Genomic DNA, 23,337 nt, shown 5'->3' with positions numbered 1-23,337 from the left:
AAACTTTATTGAATGGTCATAGTAGAATGAGATTGACGGGAAATAGTTGATGACATCAAAGATAGATAGAACTCATCTAGTCTGAAGGAAAAAGGGGGGTTGATTGGGGGAAATGTCTAACACATGGGTAATTATAGACTCCAGAGGGAGAGGAGAGACACATAGTGGGGCAGAAGAAATAGATGAAGAAACAATGACTAAAACCTTTCCAAATTTAGTGAAAGACATACAGGATAAATATGAACAAAGTCACATTTAGACGCATCATTTTCAGATTACTGAAAACTCAAGCTTAACTTTGAAAATCTTGAAAGCAGAGAAAAGCAACAGATCACGTACAGTACGGCTTCATAAAGACTGTGAATCAGGTGAGAGGCGAGTGGGACTGCACCCTAAAATACTAAAAGAATTCTCTAACCTCCAAGAGTGAATGTTAGATACAAGTATTTTCAGGGAACGAGAAACTGATAAAATGTGTTGCCATCAAGTGTGCACTGCTAAAAATGCTAAAGGAGTTTTTGTAGACTGAAGGTAAGTACCAAAGTGAAATTCAGATCTTAGGAATGAGTGACGAACATCAAGGACAGTAAGTAACTGGGGAAATGTTTTCTTTCAAGTACGTATGTTTTAAAAAATTAAAACATTTCCTGTGTATGTAATGTATGCAGATGTAGTAGGCATGACAATTGTAGCACAAAGAATGGTGACGGGTACACAAACCTATAGGGTTTAGTAGAAGCAGTGCCGTGTTCTAAGTAGTCTGTGAAAAAGAGGGTGTGTATTGCAGTCTCTAGAGCAAAGTTATAAAAATATGCAAAGAAGTATAACCAAAGAACCAAAATAGGGTTGAAAGGGAATTTCTAAAATACTCAAATAGGGGCACCTGGGTGGCGCAGTCGTTAAGCGTCTGCCTTCGACTCAGGGCGTGATCCCAGGGTTCTGGGATCGAGCCCCACATCGGGCTCCTCCGCTGGGACCCTGCTTCTTCCTCTCCCACTCCCCCTGCTGTGTTCCCTCTCTCACTGGCTGTCTCTCTGTCTGTCAAAGAAATAAATAAAATCTTTTAAAAAATGCTCAAATCATATAAAAGAAAGCAGGAAAGAGAGAACAGAGGATAAAACACCAGAGAGACCAGAAGAAAACAAAATAGTAGCTCTATTTGGACACCACAGTGTCCTGGTACATTTGCCAAAGCCCATATATACAACATCAAGAGTGACCATAGTGTAAATATGAACTTTGGGTGACAGCGATGTGTCAGTATAGGGTCATTGATTATAACAAATGTACAGGATGTTGATGGAGGCTCTGCTTGTGTAGTGGGGGGGGGTATGGAAACTCTTACTTCCTGCTCAGTTTTGCTGTGAACCTGAAACTGCTCTAAAAATATTTTGTAGATTATGGGCACCTGGGTGGCTCAGTCGGTTGAGTGTCCGACTTGGTTTCAGCTCAGGTCATGATCTCAGGGTTCTGGGATGAAGCCCGGAGTTGGGCTCCATGCTCAGTGGGGAGTCTGCTTGAAGATTCTCTCCCTCTCCCTCTCCCTCTGCCCCTCCCCCAGTGCTTGCTCACTCACTCTCAAGTAAATAAATAAATCTTTAAAGAATATAAAAATATTTTATATATTAAGACAAAACAAAACAGATGGACTAGTAGAAAACAAGTAATAAAATGGTAGACCTAAGTCTAACCATAGTGATAATTACATTAAATGTTAATGGACTAAACTCTCCAATTAAAAGAGATGTCACAATGGATAGATAAGCAAGACCTACTACATACTGTGTATAGGAGATTCACTTTCAATATAAAAAACACAGGTTGAAAATAAGATATATAGATGCAAAATATATCCATAGATCTAAGATCTATCTATCCATGTGTCTGTCTTGCAAACAGTGAACATAAGAAGATTAGAATGGCTGTATTTGTATCAGATAAAATAGATTTCAGGAGGTCGAGTATTACCAAAGATAAAGGGGAAATGTCTAATGATAAAAGGGTCATTTCATCAAGAAGACATATCAATTATAAATGTGTCTAATAACAGAGCATCAAAATAAATGAAGCAAAATGGACAGGATTAAGGGGAGAAGTGGGCAGTTCCACAATTATAATAAGAGATTTTAACATCTCTTCTTCTCGCCAAATATTAGAACAAAAACCCAAAAGAAATTAGTAAAGACATAGAGGATCTGAACACTTCTCTCAGACATCCTGACCTCATAGCTGTTTGTAGAAAGCTACACCCATCCAAGGCAGAATACAAATTCCTACTAAGTGCATATTGTACATTCTCTAACATAGACCAAGTGCTGTGCCCTAAAACAGGTTTCAAAACTAAAGCAGTAAAGGTGTTTTTATTTGCAGATGACATGATTATGTAGAATACCCTAAGAAATCTCCATAAAGAACTAGGACTATCAAGTGAATTTTGTAAGATTTCAGAAACTAAGACTAATGAACAAATTTTAATTGTATTTTTTAATGTACTGGCAGCAAACGATTGGAAAATGAAATTAGAAATTCAATTCTATTTACTATAATACCAAAAAATAAAATATTTAGTAATAAGAATAACAAACTTATTTGTTAAGTAGTCTGAGCTCATGTATAGGACTGGCTTGTCCAGAACCCCTTCTGCTCAGGACCACCTCCTCACTGCAAACCTCAGAAGAGAGCTGAAAAGAAAACTTGAAGAGATGGGGAGTGATCGCACATTCATAGCTTGGAAGACTCAATATTATTACGATGTTGATTATCCCGACCAAAATTCCAGTAGGCTTCTTCGTAGAAACTGACAGCGCGGTTCTAAACTATGGAAATGCACAACCCTAGACTTTAGAGCCAGTAACCCAAGCAGAGCTTATGCTACCTGGTTTTCCAGACGTCAGTGAAGCTTTAGTAGCTGACACTGTGGTGCTGGTGAAGGACAGACACATAGGGGAGTGGAGCAGAACAGAAAGTCCAGAGATAGCCCCACACATATACACTCAGTTGGTTTTCAACAAAGATATCATGATAACGTGAAAAGGAAAGTCTTAATAGTGCTGCAGATCCTGGACATGCTTGTGGAGAAGATAACCCTTGATCTTTACTTCATACCATACACAAAAGTAACTCAGCGTAAAAGCTAAAACTCTGAAACTTCTGGAATAAAACATAGGAATGAACATGAGGTCAAGGCAGAGATTAACCTTAGGACACAAAAAAGCAAGACTCATAAAAGAAAAAAATGGATGCATTTGATTTTATCAAGTGAAAAAATTTGCTGTCCTGGATACCCATGTGCAAATGAAAAGGCAAGCCACAGATAGAAGAAAATATTTGCAAAATATTTATATCTGAAAAATACATATATCTGACAAAGAACATGGAGGAGCTATTACAAGTCAGTGATAGAAAGCCAATTAGACAAAATGGGCAAATGATTGAAGAAGACATGTAAACACGCGAGAGCTAAGAACCATCGTTAGTCACCAGGGAACAGTGAGCCACCACCGCACACCCGCTGACACAACGCTAAGTGCTGGTGGGAGCGCGCGTGGGACCACCACCCTGGGAGACAGATCGACAGGCGAGAAAGGTAAATACAACGTACCTTGACCCAGTCCTTCCAGTCCTAAGTATCTACCCAAGAGAAATTAAAATAAATGTCCACAGCAGCTTTTTCATAGGCACTGAAATCCAGACACGATCCAGGTGTCCATCGGCAGGTGGGTAGGTCAAGGCAACGTTGTGCACACTCACCACAGAGCTGTCGTTCAGCCGCGAAAGGAAAGAAGTGCAGTTGCGTCTAAAGATCATCAGCTCAAGTGGAAGGAGCCAGGCGCAGACGTGTCTGTGCTGTCTGGTTCACTCACATAAAACCCTAGACAACGCAAGCTTCGTCTGCAGTGACGAAGGTCAGCCCCTGCACGCGTGAAGCAGGGCTGGAGGGAAGGACTGTGGAGGGGCCCAGACTTCGTCTGCGGGTGGCCAAGACATCCTGCACAACGTGTCTGAACTCGCTGACTGCGTGCGTTACATGGGTGCAGTTTGTTGTATGTAAATTGTACCCCAACAACACCCACTAACTGGCAGACGAAAGTGTTGGTTAAAATCTGGGACTTCTGAGGGGCCCCTCGGGGGCTCAGTCTGTTAAGCATCTGCCTTCGGCTAGGGTTATGACCTCCGGGTCCTGGGATCAAGCCCCATGTCAGGCTCCCTGCTCGGTGGGGAGTCTACCCCCTCTCCCTTTGCCCCTCCCCACTGCTTGTGCTCATGCTCGCTCTCTCTCTCTCCCTCCCTCTGTCTCAAATAAATAAAATCTTAAAAAAAAAAAATCTTGGACTTCTGATTCCTGAATTGAAAGGGTAACTTATGACTTAGTGCGACCCTGGGGATGCCTCTTACCAGAGTGAGCTGAAGTTCCCTGACTTTCAGGATTTCCACAGGATGAGCCCACACGGAGCAGACAGAAAGGAGAACATTTGATCACACCGTGTAGGTGAGGGTCAGCGTGTCTGTGACATCACAGTTGCTGTCCTAGAGAGGAGAAGGCGCATTTCGGAAGAGAGCACGCACTTCGAATGGGATGGCATGAATGAGGGGCCGGGGCGGGGGGGCAGGTGGCTCTTAACAGTTTCCATGACAAGGGCAGGGTGAATAGTAGAAAATTATAAGACTGAGGGTCCCTGACTGGCCTGTGTTGGCCCCAGAGGTGTTTCACTGCCTAGGGGTTCTGTCTCTTGGTGAGAATGCTTGAACTGGGGTTTTCCTAGGACAGAGCAAGATGGCAGATGGACAAGTCCTGTCCAAACTCATGAGTAGAACCCCCTTCTGCTTCATCCTTTCAGGAGGCAGTGAATGGCTGAAAGCTTTGGAGGAAGGAGTGAGTCCATCTAGATCCAGATCCAGATCCAGATGGGTTGAGCACAGCCCCTCCAGTCCCTCAGCTCTGGGGGCTCCTTATGGTAAGTCAGTCGAGCCTACCAACAGTGGGCCTCACCATCTGCCTTGATTTGCAGGCCTGGGACCAGGGATCCACAGGTTCTTAGTCCCGCCGTTAACTAAGCACTGGGCACTACCTCTGGATGTCTGCAGCTCCCATCCCAGAGGGCCAGGTAAGGGTCCTGCACCTCGGCCCCCACCTGGTGCCCCAGAAGGAGGCGCCCGCATCTGCACAGTGCCCCTATCTGTTGCAGACCCTGTGTTCTGGAACATGGCGCTCCAGCGTGCCGTCCTCCTGGCGGGCCTCCTGGTGGAAGTTGCCAGCAAATCCTCAGAAAGTGTGGTAGGTGTCCCCTCACATAGTGGCGTGGGTGCCAGGAAGTAGAGTCGAAACCCTCTCTTCCCAGCCCCTCCCAGGCAACGTGTTGAGTGGCCAGCCAGGCAGGCAGTGGAGGGAAGTGACTGCATAAACCACAGAGCACCCACAGCCCAGGAAGTGTCCCCAGGAGCACTCCTTGCCCCGTCAGGCTGCCCCAGCCCAGGCCCTGGTCAGAATCTCTGAGTGGGCCCCCAAGGGATCCCCCTCCTGACTTGGGAATCTGAGTGCTTAGGAACATGCTTATGTGTATTCAGTCATCAAACACTCGCTGGGCACATGAAGTTCTGTTCCAGGAAGTGTTCGTGTGGTGTGGCTATGTGTCCTCACCTCACTCTGGGTAAGCAAGGGACGGTCACCTGATTCGGAATTTAGAAGAGGTCAGAGCCATGGGCGTTGGGTCAAGCTCATGAGGTGCCCCTCTGCGGATGCCATTCTCAGTCTGGCCTACTTGTCCTGCCCCAGCCCCCGGCTGTCGGGGTTTGAAAACTCACCGCCCTCTCCCCTCTAGGGCCAGCAGGCTGAATGTTGTGTGGACGTGGTGGACGTCAACACCACCTGCGGGGGCACAAGCCTGTGTGGTCCAGGTAAGCTGCTTTGGCACCAGCCAACCTTGACCAGCCTTGGTGATGAGGACAGTGCTCACAGCGAACGCCGTGGAGGTCACCGTAGCTCGTGTGAGCAGGCAGACACACGGCCCCTCAGGAGGGACACTGGAGATGCCTGGGAGGTAGGCAAGGGGCTAGAGGAGTGGGCAGAAGCAGCGGGAAAGGGACAGGACCCCATCTGAGCCTCCCTCCCGGCTGGCAGCCTGGCCACGTCTTCTCGGGTGGAGGCGGGTGAGTGCGCCGGACCCTCCGTCTCTGCGGTGAGCGTGTTTCTTTCCTCCTGCCGCCTGGGCGGCCTCCACGTGGGGCCTTTGTCTCCTGCTCCTCAGGGAGGAAAAGCGAGGTCAGGGCCCTTCTGGCTCCTGCTGTTTTTGAGTCTTTAGCTGGAAATATTTTTTTGTGTGAAAGAGGCATATTCTGGTGTCCCTCATTTGAAATTTTATCCTCAGAAAGTTTCACGTATTAAAAGCCAAGCTGCAGAGAGAACTGGGTTGGAAGTTGTGAGATAAGAGACCGGCAAAGGGGGAGAAAAGGCGTAGATGGAACCAGAACAAAAGAACGGGTGTGAGCACGCTGTCCCGGGCACCGGGTGAGCCTCTGGTCCTGGCGGCGGTCCGTCCGGTGCAGGGGACGCGCAGGTGTTGGGAGCCGGCGTGGCAGGGGGGCCTCCGCAGAGCGAGGCCTCTGTGTGGTGTGAGCAGTCGGGTGTTCAGTGAGAGGCATTTCTGTGCAAACAAAAGAAAAACAAGTGTGAATGGTTGGAGCCAATCGTAAGTCTGGTTTTTCAGTCTGGAGGGCAGTCAGCTAAGTACCCTTCCAGGTGTCGGACTCGAGGCCGGTGTAGGGGGAGTGAGACGGCAGAGGCCGCGTGGCCGCTGGTGAACCTTCTGAGAGGCCCACACGGGAGCAGGCGTGAGGCTGTGTCCACACGGGGGTGTCGAGGTGATGTCTCCGAAGTTCGTATCCTCAGCTCACAGGGCTTTGGGGAAAAGGCCGTTTTAGTTCTCAGTGGTTCCGAGGCAGGAGGGTGGGAGGGGAGCGGGAATGTTGGTTTGGAGAGTCGCAGCCAAATATGGGAAGAGACCGGGAGGGTTCAGGAGCCAGTGCAGCTGGCGGGTAGGTCACAAGCCTCAGGCCCGAACAGGAGTGGAGTCTGGTACCCACACAGACGCGCTACCGACACAGCCCCCCGCTTCCACCAGAGAGAGTCACAGTGAGACACGAGTCTGCTTTTTTTTTTAATCATTTGCTACTTTTTTTTTCGTTCGTTTCTTTCTTAATAATAACTTTTATTATGTTACGTTAGTCACCATACAGCACATCCCCAGGTTTTGATGCAGTGTCCCATGATTCATTACTTGCGTATAACGCCCAGTGCACCATGCAACACGTGCCCTCCTCACTACCCATCGCCGGCCTGTCCCAGTCCCCCACCCCCTCCCCTCTGAAGCCCGCAGTCTGTTTCCCAGAGTCCACAGTCTCTCGTGGTTCATTGAACGAATTTGCTTTTAAGTCTGGCCTCACTAAACGTGGCCTGGTCGTCCACATGCGTGCAGCAAGAATAGCGATTGACCGTTGAGGCTTTTTTAAGTGGGCCTTGCTGGACCTTTCCACAAGGAGTCTTAGATTGAACCCCCAAGGCCGGGAAGCCAAGCCGAGGACTTGCCATCAGACCTAACCTGCAACACATATAGATTTTGGTGCATCCTCTCTTCTCAACGTCCGAATAGCCTCAGTTTCCTGGACTTGCCCAGAAGCGACCTTCCTTGCTCACCTGTGAGGCTGGGAAGCCAGTGAGCTGGGTGTCAGGTAGTTTTTAAAGGGGCCTCATTGGCTTCATAAAGCCAACTTTAGCTCCTCAGTCTTTCTGGTCACCGGCCCTGGCTCTCTAGCTGTGCCTTGTCCCTGCACACAATGGCCCAGCCCAGGGCCTTCTTGAGGCTGGCAGCCCTGGGCAGCTTTGCCCAGTGACCTTGGAGCCAGCCGGAGGAGTGCTTTTTGGGAGAACCACTGCACTGGTGCCAGGTGTGCCAGGCCCCCCGTTCCCAGGCCCCCTGGTGTGGTGCTCGGCCCGTCCACCCACAGCATCACAGGCGCTGCTGCTGGTCAGTCTTCGGGCCCTGCCATCCACTTGGGGTCCCTGCACAAAGGCCTCCACCTCACAGTGACACACTGCGTGTGGATTAAACATCAGTGAATTCATCGTGAGGGACGTGTGGTCTGTGGCTTGTCCCTGGACTCTGGCGCTAGGATTCAGGGCCAGCTCAGTACCTGCACTCAGTGTCAGTTGAGCACGTGTTTGCTCAGCCACTGTGCTAAATGTTGGGGATGTTAAGAAAAAATAAAGGTATACGACACAATTTCTGCCCTTAGGGGTGCCCTGACTAGTTGGCAAAACAGACTGTCTGTAAACTGCTGGCCAGTGGGAGCTGGGCTGCTCCCAGCGCCGGGGAAGGCTGGGGATGCTGGCGGTGGCCTCAGTCTGGGACCTCCCCAGGGAAGGGGTCAACAGGGGCCAGGGTCACACCGGGGCTAGAGACAGTGCCACTGAGGGGGGTGGGCCTTGTCCCTTGTGGCCCCTGTGGAGGCAGGGTGAGGGCCTGGTGGTCAGACTGCTGTGGGCCTCCCCGGAGCGTGCGGCCGCGCACGGCACCGCCTGTCTCAGGTTCCCGGCCTGTCCAGGGTGTTTTACAAGACGTCCAGGAAGGGAGCCCACAGGAGCCCCTGGGTGAGAGCCCATGGTGGCTCCCGTCAAGTTTGTGTCTTTTTCTGAAATCAAGTGTACCATTCCATCCAGACTCCCAGAACGAGAGAATTCACATGCCTGAGCGAATTCTCCGGTTTCCCAAACTCAGAATATGGAAGAGCTCCCTGAAGGCAGGCGCTGAGTCACTGTCTCCCGCGCAGGCTGCTACAGGCACCGGAACGAGGACGGCAGTGTCAGCTGCATCCGATGCGGGAACGGCACCTATGGCTCCGAGTGCGGCGGCCGTCCTGCGGCACCCCCCACCACGCCCACCTGGCCTGCTTCCCACCGAGGGGCCACGTCTCCAAGTTCTGCAGGAACGGGTGGGGTTTGCCCTTCTTGTCTCCACAGCAGCGGGTGGCCCACCTTTCCCTGGACCACTGTCCGTCGAGGGGACACCCCCTGCCCCGCCTGGTCCCCTCTCTCCCTGAGTCCTCTTGTCCGTGCAGGACAGCCGTGGGGTGAGGGCAGCTCTGTCTCTACGGCCTCCTCCCTTTCTGGTTTCTGGCCCGTGATCCCCCCCTGGGCTGTGTCTCTGGCTCCCGGGGAGTCTTCAGCAGCGTCCCTGTGCGTGGTCCAGACCTGCCTGGGGAGCCGGCAGCACTGACCACTCTGCTTCCCCACAGTCGCTGGCTGGGGCGCACAGTTCCCAGTGAACCGGAGCACAGGGACGCCCGGGCAGCCAAATCTTGGTAAGTCTCAGGCTCACCAGTTGAGAGCAGGGCCTCTGCACAGGTCCTGGTGGAGGAGGGGTCATCGTCTGCCATTCCCAGTGCACGTGACCACTTACACTGGCCTCAGCAGGGCCACAGCCATGGCCAAGGTCACATTGCACCCCAGGCAAGAGATCTGTGGACAGGGACCCAGCCTGACCACAGAGCGGGGTTGGTGGAGTCGGCAGCCCCCGGAACTGGGGTCACTGGGCACACGCAGAAGGCCCTCACACATGCCGCTGAGCAGTTCTAGTGAGTGGAAACCCTTACAGCTGCACACCACACCCTTTGCCTCAGTCCTGGCCCACCCAGCACCTCGGGCCACGGAAACTCAGGACGTGCAGTTCTCTGGAGATGGGAGGGCGCCCCGAGGTCCCCTTGCCCCCCGAGGTCCCCTTGCCCCCATCCCCTGAAGCTCTTCTGAGGATATAGGGCTCAGACTGCAAACACTGCATGCCAGGCAGAAGAGCCCAGCACACGGCCTGGTCTTCGGGGGCAGACACAGGGCCCACATCCTGCATACTCTGTCCTCAGCTTGCATCCCATCGATCTGAGATGTGGCCCGCCAGCCACAGAGCCTTGGCCCTGCCACAGGGGCGTGGTGCCCCAGCCACAGGGGCCACTGCGGTCAGGGAGCAGGGCCTGCCCCAGGAGTGGTCGCCTCCTCTTCTCAGGTGACCAGGTCGTGATGAGGGTTGTATGTCCCCCAGACGCTGGGCCTTCAGCAGAGGGCGTGTTGGACCTGGACTGAGGGCTCCGCTTTCTGCACAAGTTTCAGGACCAGAAGCAAGTGGCCTTACACTGACCTGCACCACCAAGGCCGGCCACCAGAGCAGCAGAGTTGTAGGGTGGGGTCAGCGCAGATGGCCCCGACCTCCTGTGACACCACGCTGGGTCTGGCAGTGGGGTACCGATGGAGGGAGGCCGGCAAGTCTGGCTCTACAGCCCATTTTCATTGCAGCAAGTTTGGGGCAGGACACGCCAAATTAGCCAGAATTCATCCCCCTCTAGGTTCCAGCATAGCCGTGGCCACACCTCATGCCTGTGTCTCGGGGTCAGAAAGACACCTCCCCACAGACATCTACAAGCACTTTCCCCACAATTACCATCCAGAGCCCCCAGCCGTGGGCCCACCAGCCCATCCTGACCCTGTGTAGGTAAAGATGGGCAGGCATCATGGCACTAGGAAGGCCATCTAGGGACCAGGGACAAGCTCCCAAGAGGCAAGGGTGTAGTGGGAACCCCTGCCTCTGAGTTGAAGGCTGTGACCTGGCATGCCTGGTCATTCTCTGTGCTGAGTCTTCAGTGGGGAGGTGGGGACCAGAGGGCCTGGTGTTCTCAGGGGCTGGAACCCTTAACCCTCTCAGTAACCCACCTCCCCGTGACAAGCCTGAGGCCTAGGGAGCTGGAGCTCCTCAGACCCCACAGCCAGGTGTCTGGGCCTGCAGGGGGGACCCGAGCCCCCGAGTGCAGAACCCTGTGAGGGCCCGGGCGTGTTCAGGGAATAGGGGTCTGGGGAGGTCCTCTGAGGCCCGCCCAGGCTTACCACTGGCAGCCGCTCCCTTTGCTCACAGGGAGCCCTCAAGTGGCAGCCTCCCTCTTCCTGGGGACACTCTTCATCAGCTCCGGCCTCATCCTGTCCGTGGCTGGGTTCTTCTACCTGAAGCGTACCAGTAAACTCCCCAAGGTTTTCTACGGAAGAAACAAAGGTATTCCACACCAGAAGGGTGCTGACCAGTGCACTGGGGCTGGGGTGCAAGATGCGGCTGTCCAGCCATAAAACTCCACAAAACAGCAGGAAGGGGACTGGGTTGTCACGTGGCTCTTGTGTCTGAGAGTAAGAGGGGTGGCCATGTCCTCGGGAGGCTCCCATGTGGATTCTGTGGGGCTCTCAGAGTAAAGGTGTTGGCGTGACTCCACCGCAGGGCATCACGGCGGGGTTGCTGATGAGGGGTGGGGGGGGGAGGGGGGAAGTGACATCCTTGGTCTTGGGGCCACCTGCTCACAGCTCCCCCAGCGAGCTGTGTCCTCTCCCCATCCTGCCCCCTGGGAGTGGGGATAGGCAGGCTGGTGCAGGGACCGTGGGGCCCCGTGCCACCCCAGCTTACCCTGGGCCTGGGTGCCCGACCTGCCTCCCTCCAGAAGAGATGGGCGTCACTCCTGCTGTGCCCTCGGGTGTGCTAGGCAGGTGGTCCGGCCACCAGGTCGGACCCTTGAGTGGACAGTGCTAGTGGGCAATTAGCTAGAACTTCCTCACCTGGCCTCTGTGAGACCCCTGTCCACCCACCCGGAGCCCACGCTGGGTGCCTCAGTGGGACTGCTGCAGCGCCCAGGTCCTGACCCACGCCAGTTGGGATGGGCCTCCCGGGTCAGCTCTGAGGGGCTGCTCCTCCGCGGTGGGCCACAGGGGTCCTGGAGGGTCAGTGCAGGGCTGGGGCAGACCCACGCAGTGTCTCTCCTCCCTGGAGAGGGGGCTCGGTCAGCCTAGGTGGCCACCGAGAGCGCAGGGGTGCATAGCAACCTCCCCAGCGGAGGTGAGAGGTGGGCCCTGCGGTGGTCTCCCTGAGGCATGCCCCCACCCTGGGCCTCGCCTGGGGCTGAAGGCATTGTCTTGCCTGGCTCCTGGTGGTGCTGGAGGCCAGCAGCAGTACCTTGTGAAGACTGGCCTGTTGTTCTGCCAAGAGGGCCTGGGAGGGCGCTCTCCCTGGGGTGCTTGGGGGCCCACCGCCCCAAGAGCAGGTGAGAAATGTGGCCAGATAGCTGGGCCCTGGGCACTGCTGGGCAGGCATTTGGAAGTGGGACTGGGCTGAGCCTGGAGTGGGGGGAGAGCCTCTGCAGGCCCAGTGGACCCCCTCCCCAGGCAAGGGACCCCTGCCCCAGTGACACCTGTGTTTGCCCACAGCCCCTGCCCTGCAGCCTGGCGAAGCCGTAAGTAACCTGGAAGGATGGGCCGCGTGCCCCCATGTCGTGGGCCTCTGTGCTGGGGGCCGCCCGCTGTTCTCACTGTGCCTTTTCTCCTTTTCAAGGCTGCCATGATTCCCCCGCCACAGCCCTCAGGTATGTCAGCCCTCAACTCAGGGTGAAGAATCTCAAAACTATCCTGCCCACGGGGTCAGCCACTCTCCAGGGACACTGCAGGGCTCGGCTCTGCGGGCACCCGGTCCTGCAGCTCTCGGGACGCGGGCCAGGGCCCCCCGTAATCAACCCACGGCTCTGCTGCCTTTTCCCTTTTATTCGTTTCTGTTCCTGACATGTTGAGTCTGTTGGGAGACAACGAGAATCCCCAGCACGGGGTCTGGGGCCACCCCTGAAGCCTTTGCTTGGCCCTCACCAAGTCCCAGCTCTACCCGGGTGGTGGGTGCAGGAAGCTGGCTGGCCCGGCATAAGGCTTTCCCGTGGTCCCTCCTGAGTGGCTGGCACTTCAGTTTTACTCGGTCAGGCGTGATGATTCCAGGAGCAGGTGCACATATCAACCCTGTTATAGATGACTTCGTGAGCACAGAGAGGTTGAGTGACTGGCCCACGGTCACACAGTTACAGGCCATGGAGCCTGGCCTCCGCAGTCTGTGTTGTTACCACTGTGCAGAAGTCTGCAGTGGGGACAGGGGAGGATGTCCCTCTTCTCTGGGGACAAAGAAGTTATTAGCCAAGGCTAGATCTACTCAGTTCTGTAGAATACTTGTCTCTGATTTCTCTAAAGCAGGACCATCTACAAGCATCTTGAATTTCCCTGCATTAGTCTCCTAGGGCCGCCCTAACAAATGACCACAAACCGGAGGCTTGAAACAACAGAAATGTACTCTCGCACAGTCCAGGAGGCCGGAAGTCAGAAGTCAAGCTGGGGGTGGGGGGCACTCCCTCCAGAGTCTCTAGGGGAGGGTCCTTCCTGCCTCTTCCGGCCTCCGGTGGCTCCAGGCGTCCCTGGGCTTGTGACCACACCATTCCAGCCTCTGCCCCCGTCTTCACGGGGCTTCTCCCAGGTCTCCTCTCTCTGCCTCCCTCTTGTGAGGACGCTGGTCGTTGGATTTAGGGCCCCCCAGATATACCAGGAGGATCTCATTTCAAGGTCCTTAATCACATCTGCAAGTACCCTTTTTCCAAGTAAGGTCACGCCTGCAGGTTCTGGGGCTTCAGACATGGACTCATTTGGGGGCCCCCTCCAGCCCTGCTGTGCATCATGGGAACTGTTGCCTCTGTGTCTTGTGAGAGCCAGGCCCTCAGCCAGGCGCAGGTGCTCGGGGTGCGGGGGCACCGAGTGTCTGCAGTGAGTGGAGCGTTCATCAGACACTCTCGTCAGCAGCAGCAACTCTGCTCACAAGTGGGGGCCCCGTGGGCTCCCCTCCCCTCGGCTGCGCCACACCCCACTCCCAGGAGCTCTGGGGAGGGCCGAGACCCGGGGCCATCCTTCCTGTCCCAGGCCCCACTCTGACCCTGCCTGTTTCTGACCCCGTTTCAGTGCGGAAGCCGCGCTATGTCAGGCGCGAGCGGCCCTTGGACAGGGACGCGGGCTCCACTGCCATCTCCTCGGTGGAGGCCCGGGTCAGCAACGTCTGACCCGGCGACCCACCCACAGTTCCGCACACCGCCTGGGAGAGAACCCAGCACACAAAGGGCAGGCGCTGCCCAGCAAGGCCTCAGGACCGGTCTGGACGCAGCCCCTGCCTCAGCGTGGCCGTCTCCCAGCAGCAGACGCTGCCTGAAGGTGCTGCTTCCCCCCCACAGCTGCTCAGTGTGACGGGCTGGGAGCCGTGCCCTTGAGCCGGGCTCGAGCGCGTGGCCAGGTGGGGTCTGGGCCCCTCGGGAGAGGCCGCTCCCAGCGGCCAAGAGCCTACGAGGACCGCTGGGCTGCTCCATGCCTGGCAAAGCCAGGGCTCGCCCCCCTGCCTTTCCGAGCCCACAGTGGGCAGACATCCCCCGCACCACCAGGCCAGCTGGCCTCCTTGCATCCCCTCCAGGACGGTGTCCAGATGAGGGGAAGCGTGGCATGAGAACTGGCCCCTCTAAGGCTGAGGCGCCCGCAGGGCTGTCCTGTACCAAGACCCCCCACCCCTGCCCCCTAAGCTCAAGGCCACACATTTCCAGGAGCTGCAGAGGCGAGGTTCCTGGTTTCTTACCGACTTCAGACACTACTTTCCTCCTCTGTCTCCTGCCCCTGACCCGCTTTCCACGCTGGGCCCAGGCACTGCAGGCACTTGTCCGCCCAGCGACGGACGCTGGCCTGAAGCGGTTGGCGATCAAGGCCGTGTCCAGCCAGGGTCACATTCACCCGTGACTACTGCCTGAGTAGCCTGGTCTCGATGGACCTGTGGAGGGCCGTGCTGGCCAGTGGCCCTGTCCCAGCTGCCCCAGGCCTGGAGACGCGTTTCCGGCCCTGGCTGGTTACAGAGAGACGGGTTCCTGAGGAGAAAGGAGCGTTGGTGGCCACCTCTCACCCTCTGGGCTCGGCACTGGCCTTCCCAGATTCTCGGTCGGACTGATCTCTCTCCTTCGACGCCTGGTCCGCATCCCGGGGGCCTGAGGCGGGGCCTGCGTGCTCAGCTCCTGCGTCCCTTCTGCGCCGTGATGCCTGTCCCGAGCACTGACAGTTTGCGGACACTTGAACCCACGCCTGGTCCAGCAGCTGACAGGGCAGCACCAGCTTCAGATCGGTGTCAATAAACGATTCAGGGCTTTCTTCCCCCGTCCTCCTTGCTCCACGTTCGTCTGTTCCTCAGGAAGGGTGAAGTCCACCTGCCCTGCCGTGGGGGCGGCCCCGTCAGCCAGGCTAACTGGACTCTCCCTTCACCAGGAGCAGCGACGCGCCCTCGTGGGTACTGCCTCTCATTCCTCTGTCCCGCCCGTCCGTCTGAGGAGAAGGGGACGCAGGGGGAGGTGGGGAGGCCAGGATCAGGGTCCTCACCGGCTTCAGGGGCCACGGGGAAGTGAGAGGACACTCCACCGCCCATCTGTGCCCATCTGGAAGACTGGGCTTGGGAGCCAGGGGAGAATGCGCAGGACCCTCCAGATTCCCTTGGTTTCTGTAGCCCCTGAGGTCAGGGGAACCTGTCCCATCCTGTGGCTCCTTGGGAGGGAAGCAGACGTGGGAAGAGACTCCCTTTTCCCTGTTCCCACCTTTGCACCAAGCTGGCTGCTAATCTGGGGGAAATGCAGAGCCATGTTTGACCAGGAGAGCAGGTCCAGCCAGTCAGGCCCTGGAGGCCCAAGCCAGGCACAGATGGGCCCCCCACCCCCACCCCAGGCCTTCTCCATTGCCTCCCACCCTCAGGTACAACCTGGAGACCTGGGGTTATTCCAGCATCTCCATGTCCCTTCCCCAAACTCCCCCAGCCTCAGCTTTGCCCCACCCTTGGCAGCAAAGAACTCTGAATTTGACCCTGCAGCCGCCTCTGGCTCCCACACTCGAGATGCTTCCCCTGACCTTCAAGGCCTGGGTGGCCTGGTTGTTGGGGTCCTCAGCCCGCCAGCCTCCCCCCTGCCACTGAGCATCCCCTGGGCCTGGGTACCACTGTGCTTTAGGCCCCCAAATAGTGGGGAGTAGGGTCACTGGACTTCCCAGCCCCATGACCCGATGGGCATTCGGGCTAGAAAGCATGTGCGTGGGTGAGGTGGGGTACAGGGGCACCTGAGCCGGGTGTGGGGCAGCTGATAGGGTCAGGCATCTACAGTGGGGCTCCATCCTCAGCTGGCACTTACCTGGACTCCAGCCCTCGTGCAGGAGGCCAAACCGAGGCCAATTTATAGGGCCATCAGCTTAGGCCAAAACAGGCAGGTGGGGCACCTGTCCCTTTCTGACCCCCCACCATGTCAACTGCTGTGGGGCTCCCCCACACCCTAGGAGGGAGCATGGTATGGGGGTGGGCAGGTGGCACAGTCCTGGGCTCGCAGCCGGCAGCTCATTCATTCACTCCCTCAGCACCAGGAGAAGCACTGAGAGCTGGCAGAGGTCGGAAGTCAGCAAGAGGAAGAACTTCAGCAGCACGAAGAGGTGGGTGCACAGAGGAGGACCGCGTGGGGCCTGAGGAGGTGACGTGAGGGCAGAGGTCCTGGTCAGGAGCCGGGGCACGAGACCCCAGAAGGAGCTGGCCACAGTGAGATGCAGAGGGGCCACCAGTTGACCTTAGGGAACCTGGCTTTCAGTCCTGGGCGTGGGAAGGGCAGGACCGGCCGAGTCCACCGGGTGTCCCGGCTGGGCTGCCTCATGCCCGTAGGGTAATGCCGAGCTCGTCCAGAGCCCGGGGCCCGGTTTCTGCCCACGTTGGAATCGCAGCCTGGATGTGTCCCAGTCTCTCGCGTATCGTCATCTCCAGGTGGTGGGGCAGCACAGCCGCCGACAGATCACCCAGCACTGGGCAAGCGTGGGTGGGGGGCTCAGCCCCAGATGAGCCCTGAAGGGCCTCTTCATGCAGTGGCCATTCTGTGTGTCCTTGGCAGCACCCGGGGTTTGAAGCCCATTCTATCCCAGTCCCGGGGTGGGGGGACCACAGCCAGAGTGGGCCGTGGATACAGTCCTCTCACCTGGCCAAGGACAACTTCTGTGTCCAGCCCAGAACTCGGAGGTGTCCTGGGGACTCAGGACCCGCACATCTCAGAGCCATGAATGGACGAGGGTAGGGTGCGCACTGGGGACCTCGTGTTCTCCCCAGCCGAGTCCCCGGGCCGTGTGGTCGCACACGGAAAGCCATGCTCCCCTTGCGTGTGTAGGAGCCTGCACCTGGGCAGACGCATTCATGCTCAGACACAGCCAGGTTAACCTGCAGTGCACGGAGAGCACGTGCAGCCCTTGCACCCACACAGCACCGCTGCCCACCCGCCAGGATCGAGAAGGAGCCGGTGCGGGGACCAGGCGGGTCGCCAGGTCCCAAGCTGCCAAGACCCCAGAGCCAGGGGCTGGGCTCTGCTCCTGTGCAGTGAGGCCTGGCCGCCGCCCCGGACGGCACGTTCCTCAGGTCTTCCCTTTGCCTCTGGGCACTGACTTGTCCACTGAAGAGCTCAAGTGACCTCAGAACTTGGATATTCCCAGGAACCCTCAGGAGGGTGTTCCCAGAGCCGAGGCACAGAGGACACTTCCTGGAGGCAGCATGTGACCCCGAGTCACGATCCCCTTGCGAACCAGAACCCTGTCATGCACAAGCTGGGCCTGGCCCACACAGCAGCTCCCCACACGGAGGCTCCAGCCCCCTTTCTCGGTCCCCACCTCCTCCTGAGCACCCCTCCCCTGGCAGCCAGCACACCTCGTTGCACGAGCTGGATTCTCTGGTAGGCTTCCTGCTGTCGGAACAGCTGCAACATGGCTGTGAGGGGCCCAAGCCCCCTACTGGCTAGACCCCAGCCCCAGCCCCCGCCCCCACGTCCTCCGTCCAGACCCCCTGCCTTCGCCCCAGGCCTTTGCATAGGCTGGTCCTGGGGTTTGCAAGGGTCCCAAACTGGCCGAAGCCACTACCCCTTCGCCCAGGAAGATTTCCAGACCCCCTGGCTGTGTTGGGGGCTTCCCTGGGCTCCAGGGCCCCGTCCCATGTGTGTAACTGAGGGTGCCCCCAGCAGACACTCACCCAAAACAAGTCCTGTGGCCAGTCTGATCCCTGACTCGCCCTCACCCCGACTCCGCCCCTTGGGGGTGCCCAGCCCTGACCCCCCCGCCCCCGACTCCCTAGACCCAGAGCAGGAAGTCCCCTCGGTGGTGAACATTGGGGTGGCGCTTGCATGTAAGCGGGCTGTGTGGATGAAGTGGGGGGTGACAAGCTAGGCTGAGATTGGGGGTGCTCCCTGGAGGGGCCCTTCTGGGAGGCCCCTAAGCACTCAGGTTCCACCGGGGCCTTAAATAGGGTTAGTGAGTGGGTCTGTTTCTGGAATGGCGCTCCAACCTTCCAGGGGCTGTCAGGGGAAGGTTTTACCCAGGCATCCAGCACCCCCAGACCTGCCCAGTCTGTGGAAGCCTACACTGACCCCCCAGCCTCACCCCAGGCTCTGGTCTCTCACCTCTGACTTCCTGCCCTCCACTGCCCAGCCTGCCAGGGCGAGGACGGGAGACCAGCCAATCCCCGAGGCTCCAGGCCACGCCCCTGGCCTGCATGACCTCCAGTGTATAAATACACCTGCCAGAAGCCAACACCCGGAGAACTCCCACCCGCTCCGGACAGCACTCTGCTTCTGGAAGAACGCACACCCCCCGGAGCCCCGCTTACCTGGGACAGAGCAGAAGGCACGCTTGCCCAACCAGTGCCACCAGGAAGGACAGCTGCTGGCAGCCAGCCCCGTGGAGGGACACCTGCCAGGTGGGGCACAGGCTGGCCCAGCCCGGAGGAGAGGGAGCAGACACTGCCGGACAGGAGAGCTCAGAGCCTCACAGCCTGGCGGTGCCCAGCCAAGGGGACCATGCTCAGGCCTTGCTGACGACCCCCGGCCCCCAGGTAAGGCCGGCTCAGCTGGCACTCACCTCTCACTCGTACAGGCTCGGGATGGGGGCCTCTGAGGAGGGGCGGGACCTCAGTGCCAAGGGACTGATTATGTGGGGCACACGGGCCTGGAGGAGGTTAGCCTGTGGTCCCCCCCAGACTGTGCTGAGGCTGCTGCCTAGCCTGTGGCCACCATTGTCTCAAAATGTGGTGACATCTCATGTTGCAATGCTGGGAGCACTCGTGACATCACAGTGATGTCACTGTGACTCACCCAAACCTTCGCGACACATCACCACAAAGTCATTGCCCTCGCGCACCTAGACTAACCAGCGAGGTAGGGTCAGGGTCACCTCCGGCGGGTCCTCCTGGGCCCCATGGGGTCTGTCCACTGTCCTCCTTACCTGTCCTCCTCCAGGCCAGACCCATGTGGCAGGGCAAGAGGTGGGCCAGACAGGGCCCTGGTCAGCAGGAGGTCACCTGAGCCTCGCCAGGGAGACAGAGGCAGGGTCTCCTTGGAAATGCGAGTGGGTCAGGAGGACGGCAGCCGTGTGCTTGTGTGACCCTGCAGGGTGGTGGGTCATCCCAGAGGATGGCTGGGGCTCCTCCACCCCTGGCTCCTCAGGCTAGGGTGCATTTCTAGGTCCTGAGGGCCAGCAGAAAGCCCTCGTCACCAGCCAGACAAGCTGGCCCTACAGGTTCGGGTGAGGCTGGGAAACAAACTTGGGACACTGGTCCCCACCCCTGTTCAGGCCCTCCTCAACTTCCCGCAGCCTACCAGCTCACCCTGGCCCCCAGACAGAGTCCTGACCCTCACCCAGCCAGGCCTGGCCCCCCACCCTCATACAGCTGCCTGAAAACTGGGTGACTACCAACCAAATCAGGTGCCCATGATGGGATCCATGTTCAAACCCCCTTCAGCTGACCCAGAGTCACACTCCTCCGGTGCGAGCCCAGGTCCTGCTGACCTGTTGGCCAGGTGACCCTGGCTGAGTCACTCCACCCTCCAAGCTGCCCTTTTTGTACCGTGGCTCTTGTGTTTCCATGACCTGGGCCCAGCCTGGCAGAGCCCCGACATCAACAGCAAGTACTGTGGGCCACTGTCGTCGACTTTATTGATGCCCAGGTGGCACTGCCAGGTGGGACAAGCCAGCAGGAGGTGTCCACTGAACGGTCAGCACGACACCCTTGTGCATATGGCCTCTGTTCTCAGACCCTCTGTGGGCTGGCCGGGCCTGGGGCACCCCGGGATGCTCACCCCGTCTTGGCATGTGAGGAGGTGGGCGAGGGCGGGATTGCAACTTGAACAGAAGGACCTTGACTCTGGTACAGATGGGACTTCCTGGAGTTGCCCACATGTGGGCAGTGCCCTTCCAGAGGTCTTTGGGGCTGGTGCCGGGCAAAAGAGACCCAGGGCGAGAGCAGCAGACTGCAGAGAAGGGGCAGCCTGTGGTCACTCATGGTACTCTCCGTTTGTCCACAGCTCAGAGTCTTGTCATCAAGCCAGCAGGTGTGGCAAACAGCCATGCCAGCCCCTGGTCGGACCAGCCCTACAGCCACTGTGCCCAGGTCCCCCAGCTCGGCCAGCAGCCCCAGGTCCCCCGGCACCCCTGGCTCGGAGAAGGTGGCCTCCCCACTGGAGTGCTCCATCTGCTTCTCAGGCTATGACAACATCTTCAAGACGCCCAAGGAACTCTCCTGCACACACGTCTTCTGCCTGGAGTGCCTGGCACGGCTGGCGGCCGCCCAGCCAACAGGCCGGCCCGGCAGCGAGGCTGTGCCCTGCCCGTTCTGCCGGCAGCCCACGGCTGTGCCGGCTGCCGGGGCCCCCGCCCTGCGCACCAGCCGCCAGCTGCAGGCCAGGATGCCCGCACACCTGCGTCGGGAGGAGCCCGTGTGGCTGGAGGGCACTAAGCTCTGCTGCCGCCCACCGCCCTCCACACCTGGCCTTCCAGCGCCCGGCTTCGTGTGCGTGGATGTGGGCCTGAGCAAGCCTGCGGAGCCCACCGCACCCACACCCACACCCACCCCGGGCCCCACCCGCCGCCAGGGCCGTCTGGCCCGCTGCTGGGCACGCTGTGGGGACTGGAGGCGCGTGGCGCTGGTCACGGCCCTGCTGCTCGTGCTCTTTTGTGTGGTGCTCTGGCCCGTGCAGTGTGCGCTCAAGACCGGGAACCTGCGCTGCCTCCCCCGGCCCTCCGCCGCCATCACCACCGCCGCTGCCTTCTCCCCTGGGCCCCTGGCTGACAACTAGGCGCAGCCACCCCTGCCCTAGGTGTGGGGCCCTGGCCCACAGCTGGGGTCACAGGTGTGGCAGCTTTGAGAGCCGGTGCCCGGAGGGGCCCCCACATCTCCGAGGACCCCATATGCCATTCAGCTCACCTTCCCCCTACTCTGTGGGGCTGAATCCTGACGGCACAAACAAAAGGGTCCCTGAAGCTTCCAAGAATCACAGGCTCCTATGGGCCCCAGAGACCACCTTCCTAACCCCCCACGATGGACAGAAAGCCTTGATGAGGCCCCCTCCCCATACACTGTGAATTACCTGCATTAGTAGCCCTTTGCTGAGAAGGGAGGGCGCTCACCATCTTTATTTTATTTTTATATTTCACCCACGGCTCCTTCCCCAGGCAAGGCTGGCCCCTTCCATTGGGTGGGGATGCTAAATATGCCCTCTGACCAGAGGGACAAAGGGCAGCAGCAGGAGGCCCAGTCCTCCAGTGCCCATCCTGAACTGTACATTTTTAAATAAATTATTTTGTATGCACATTTGGTAAGGGGTCCTCACCCTGTGCGCCCTCTTCCCCACACCACCGAGCCTCTCCTTCCGGAAGAGCCATGGCCTGCCCCTGTCTCAGAGACTTTAATCCAGAGGACACTCCCACTGGATTGAAATCCCAGCAGCCCCTAGGGCAGATAGCCCCCAGGTTCTAGGGTGTCAAGCTCCTGTTCCCTGTGGGCTGTGGATAGGCTGGAGCAGTCCTGTCCCCCTCCCCTAGAACTTTGAGGCTCCCCCAGGAGGGGGAGGGCAGCTGGAGCAGGGTGGGGTGGGCAGGAAGGGGTGGGGCCTTGGCATGGTCCAGACCCCTCCTCCAACACTCCCCAGCAGGACCCCCCAAGAAGTCATGACTCCACAACCCTGCTGAGAGTCCTGACAACAGGGCCACAGAACCCCAGGACTGACTCCCTGCAAACCAAGGCCTAAGGACACACAGAAGCAGAAGTGGTGACAAGTGGTGTGTCCTGAAGGTCCTGAAGACCTCCAGCAGATCCTCCTGGGGCCAAGTGCAGCGGCATGAGGGATGCAGGAGTCCTGCCAACCCCGACTGCCACCCCCACTGGCTTCTGCTATGGGCCCCAGGAATCCCGCACTGCCAGTTAGCGTGGTGAAAAGAGGCCAGGCTGGTTCTGGCTTCCCAGGCCTCGGCCTCCTCACCCCGAAGCCCAGTACTTCCTGCTTCAACCAGCTGGGCCTCTGGCTGGGCTGGGCTGGGGAGCGTGCGGAGGGAGACCCTGGGGAAGCTGGGCCCCAGACCCCGACAAAGACACAGAACTGAGAACGAGTCATTTTATTGAGGGTACCACAAAGCCAAGGGGCCATCCGTGGTGGGAGGGGCACACACTACACGCCAGTGACGCCACACCCGTCACACACCAGGCCGGCACACATGTGAGCCTCACCCAGACGCACGCGGTCGCACACGTGCTTACGCGAGCAGCTCGCGGCACCTGCACTGTGGGCAGCTCCGAAGCAGGGCTGGTGCTTCGGGTGCGGTGGGGGCAGGAAACACTGATGCTGGCCAGCACACACTGGCCGCTTGCTCACTGGTCACTCGTGGCACTCCAACATGTGGCACACACAGGGTCACACGTGGTCACTGTGTTGTGAGGGTGGTGACTGGTGGCCTCCCACCCCAGAGACAAACCGGAGCCCGGAAGCCCGGCCTCCGCTCCTCCCTCACCCGGGAGCCCAGGAAGGGCAGGGACACCAGGGTCTCCCGACTGCCCCCCCTCATTTCTAGGCGTCCAGGCGAGGTCGGGAGGGTCTGAGGGCTCGGGGACCCCTCGCCCAGCACTCAGGGACGAGCTCCAGTCTGTACTGCCCTAAACACGGTCCTTCCAAGGAACACCACGCCTGCCTTGCCGGCTCCCAGCCTCCAGCGCGGCTCCGGCCCCACCCGGGGCGCGCACGCGGGGCCCCCTCACCGCGCGAGGCCCCGCAGGTTCTCATCCTCGCCGCCGGGGGCCTCCGCGGTCCTGCGGACGGAGACAGGGTTCGGCCGGCGCCCACGCGGGATCCCGCGCCGTGCCCGCCCCCACCCCGCTCCCGGCGGGGACACCGCCCGGCCCCCCGCCCCGGGACCGCGGCCCGCTCCCGCTCCCCGACGACCCCACTCACGCCGCCGGCGCCCGAGACGACACGGGCCCAGCGCTGCGGCCGGGGTCCGTCGACCCGCCGCCCACGTTCGGAGAGTCGCGCTCCTCCGGCGCCTCGCGCTGGGAGGAGGGGCCGTCGGTCACCATGGTGACGTCCGCGCAGGCCCCGCCCCCAGCGCGGCCCCGCCCCCAC

General features: G+C 58.6%; 2 protein-coding genes across 4 annotated transcripts in view; both read left to right on the top strand.

Annotated features, from left to right (window-relative positions):
* Positions 1–15,059, top strand: part of CUNH1orf159 (chromosome unknown C1orf159 homolog) — a 33,018-nt gene extending 17,959 nt beyond the window's left edge. For 2 of the 3 annotated variants that reach the window (XM_026520128.4, XM_048221930.2), the window contains 9 exons: positions 5,010–5,105; positions 5,187–5,275; positions 5,820–5,895; positions 8,824–8,985; positions 9,289–9,354; positions 10,950–11,084; positions 12,278–12,303; positions 12,402–12,432; positions 13,832–15,059. In XM_026520128.4, the coding sequence (XP_026375913.1) occupies positions 5,204–5,275; positions 5,820–5,895; positions 8,824–8,985; positions 9,289–9,354; positions 10,950–11,084; positions 12,278–12,303; positions 12,402–12,432; positions 13,832–13,929 (666 nt within the window). In that variant the 5' untranslated portion in view covers positions 5,010–5,105; positions 5,187–5,203 and the 3' untranslated portion in view covers positions 13,930–15,059. Of the gene's footprint in view, positions 1–4,838; positions 4,874–5,009; positions 5,106–5,186; positions 5,276–5,819; positions 5,896–8,823; positions 8,986–9,288; positions 9,355–10,949; positions 11,085–12,277; positions 12,304–12,401; positions 12,433–13,831 lie in introns of all 3 variants that reach the window. The other variant, XM_048221931.2, reaches the window with a different exon arrangement.
* On the top strand, positions 14,673–21,501 carry RNF223 (ring finger protein 223). The gene is made up of 4 exons (XM_044391416.2): positions 14,673–14,842; positions 15,703–15,874; positions 16,584–16,730; positions 20,251–21,501. The coding sequence occupies exons 1-4, from the start codon at positions 14,673–14,675 to the stop codon at positions 21,019–21,021; spliced, it is 1,260 nt and encodes a 419-aa protein (XP_044247351.1). The 3' UTR covers positions 21,022–21,501.
* Positions 21,502–23,337: the final 1,836 nt, after the last annotated feature.

Source organism: Ursus arctos, unplaced genomic scaffold (assembly GCF_023065955.2).
Source record: "Ursus arctos isolate Adak ecotype North America unplaced genomic scaffold, UrsArc2.0 scaffold_32, whole genome shotgun sequence".
NCBI classification, from domain to species: Eukaryota; Metazoa; Chordata; class Mammalia; order Carnivora; family Ursidae; genus Ursus; species Ursus arctos.
This window is presented reverse-complemented; position numbering and strand designations above follow the sequence as displayed.

What these genes read in the sequence shown, in the direction of transcription:
- RNF223 (XM_044391416.2), top strand. Translation starts at nt 14,673, where the DNA reads ATGGACCTGTGGAGGGCCGTGCTGGCCAGTGGCCCTGTCCCAGCTGCC. An exon ending in CTGGCCTTCCCAGATTCTCG is followed by an intron (nt 14,843 to 15,702) that starts GTCGGACTGATC and finishes AAACTCCCCCAG; the next exon opens with CCTCAGCTTTGCCCCACCCT. An exon ending in TCACCCAGCACTGGGCAAGC is followed by an intron (nt 16,731 to 20,250) that starts GTGGGTGGGGGG and finishes GTTTGTCCACAG; the next exon opens with CTCAGAGTCTTGTCATCAAG.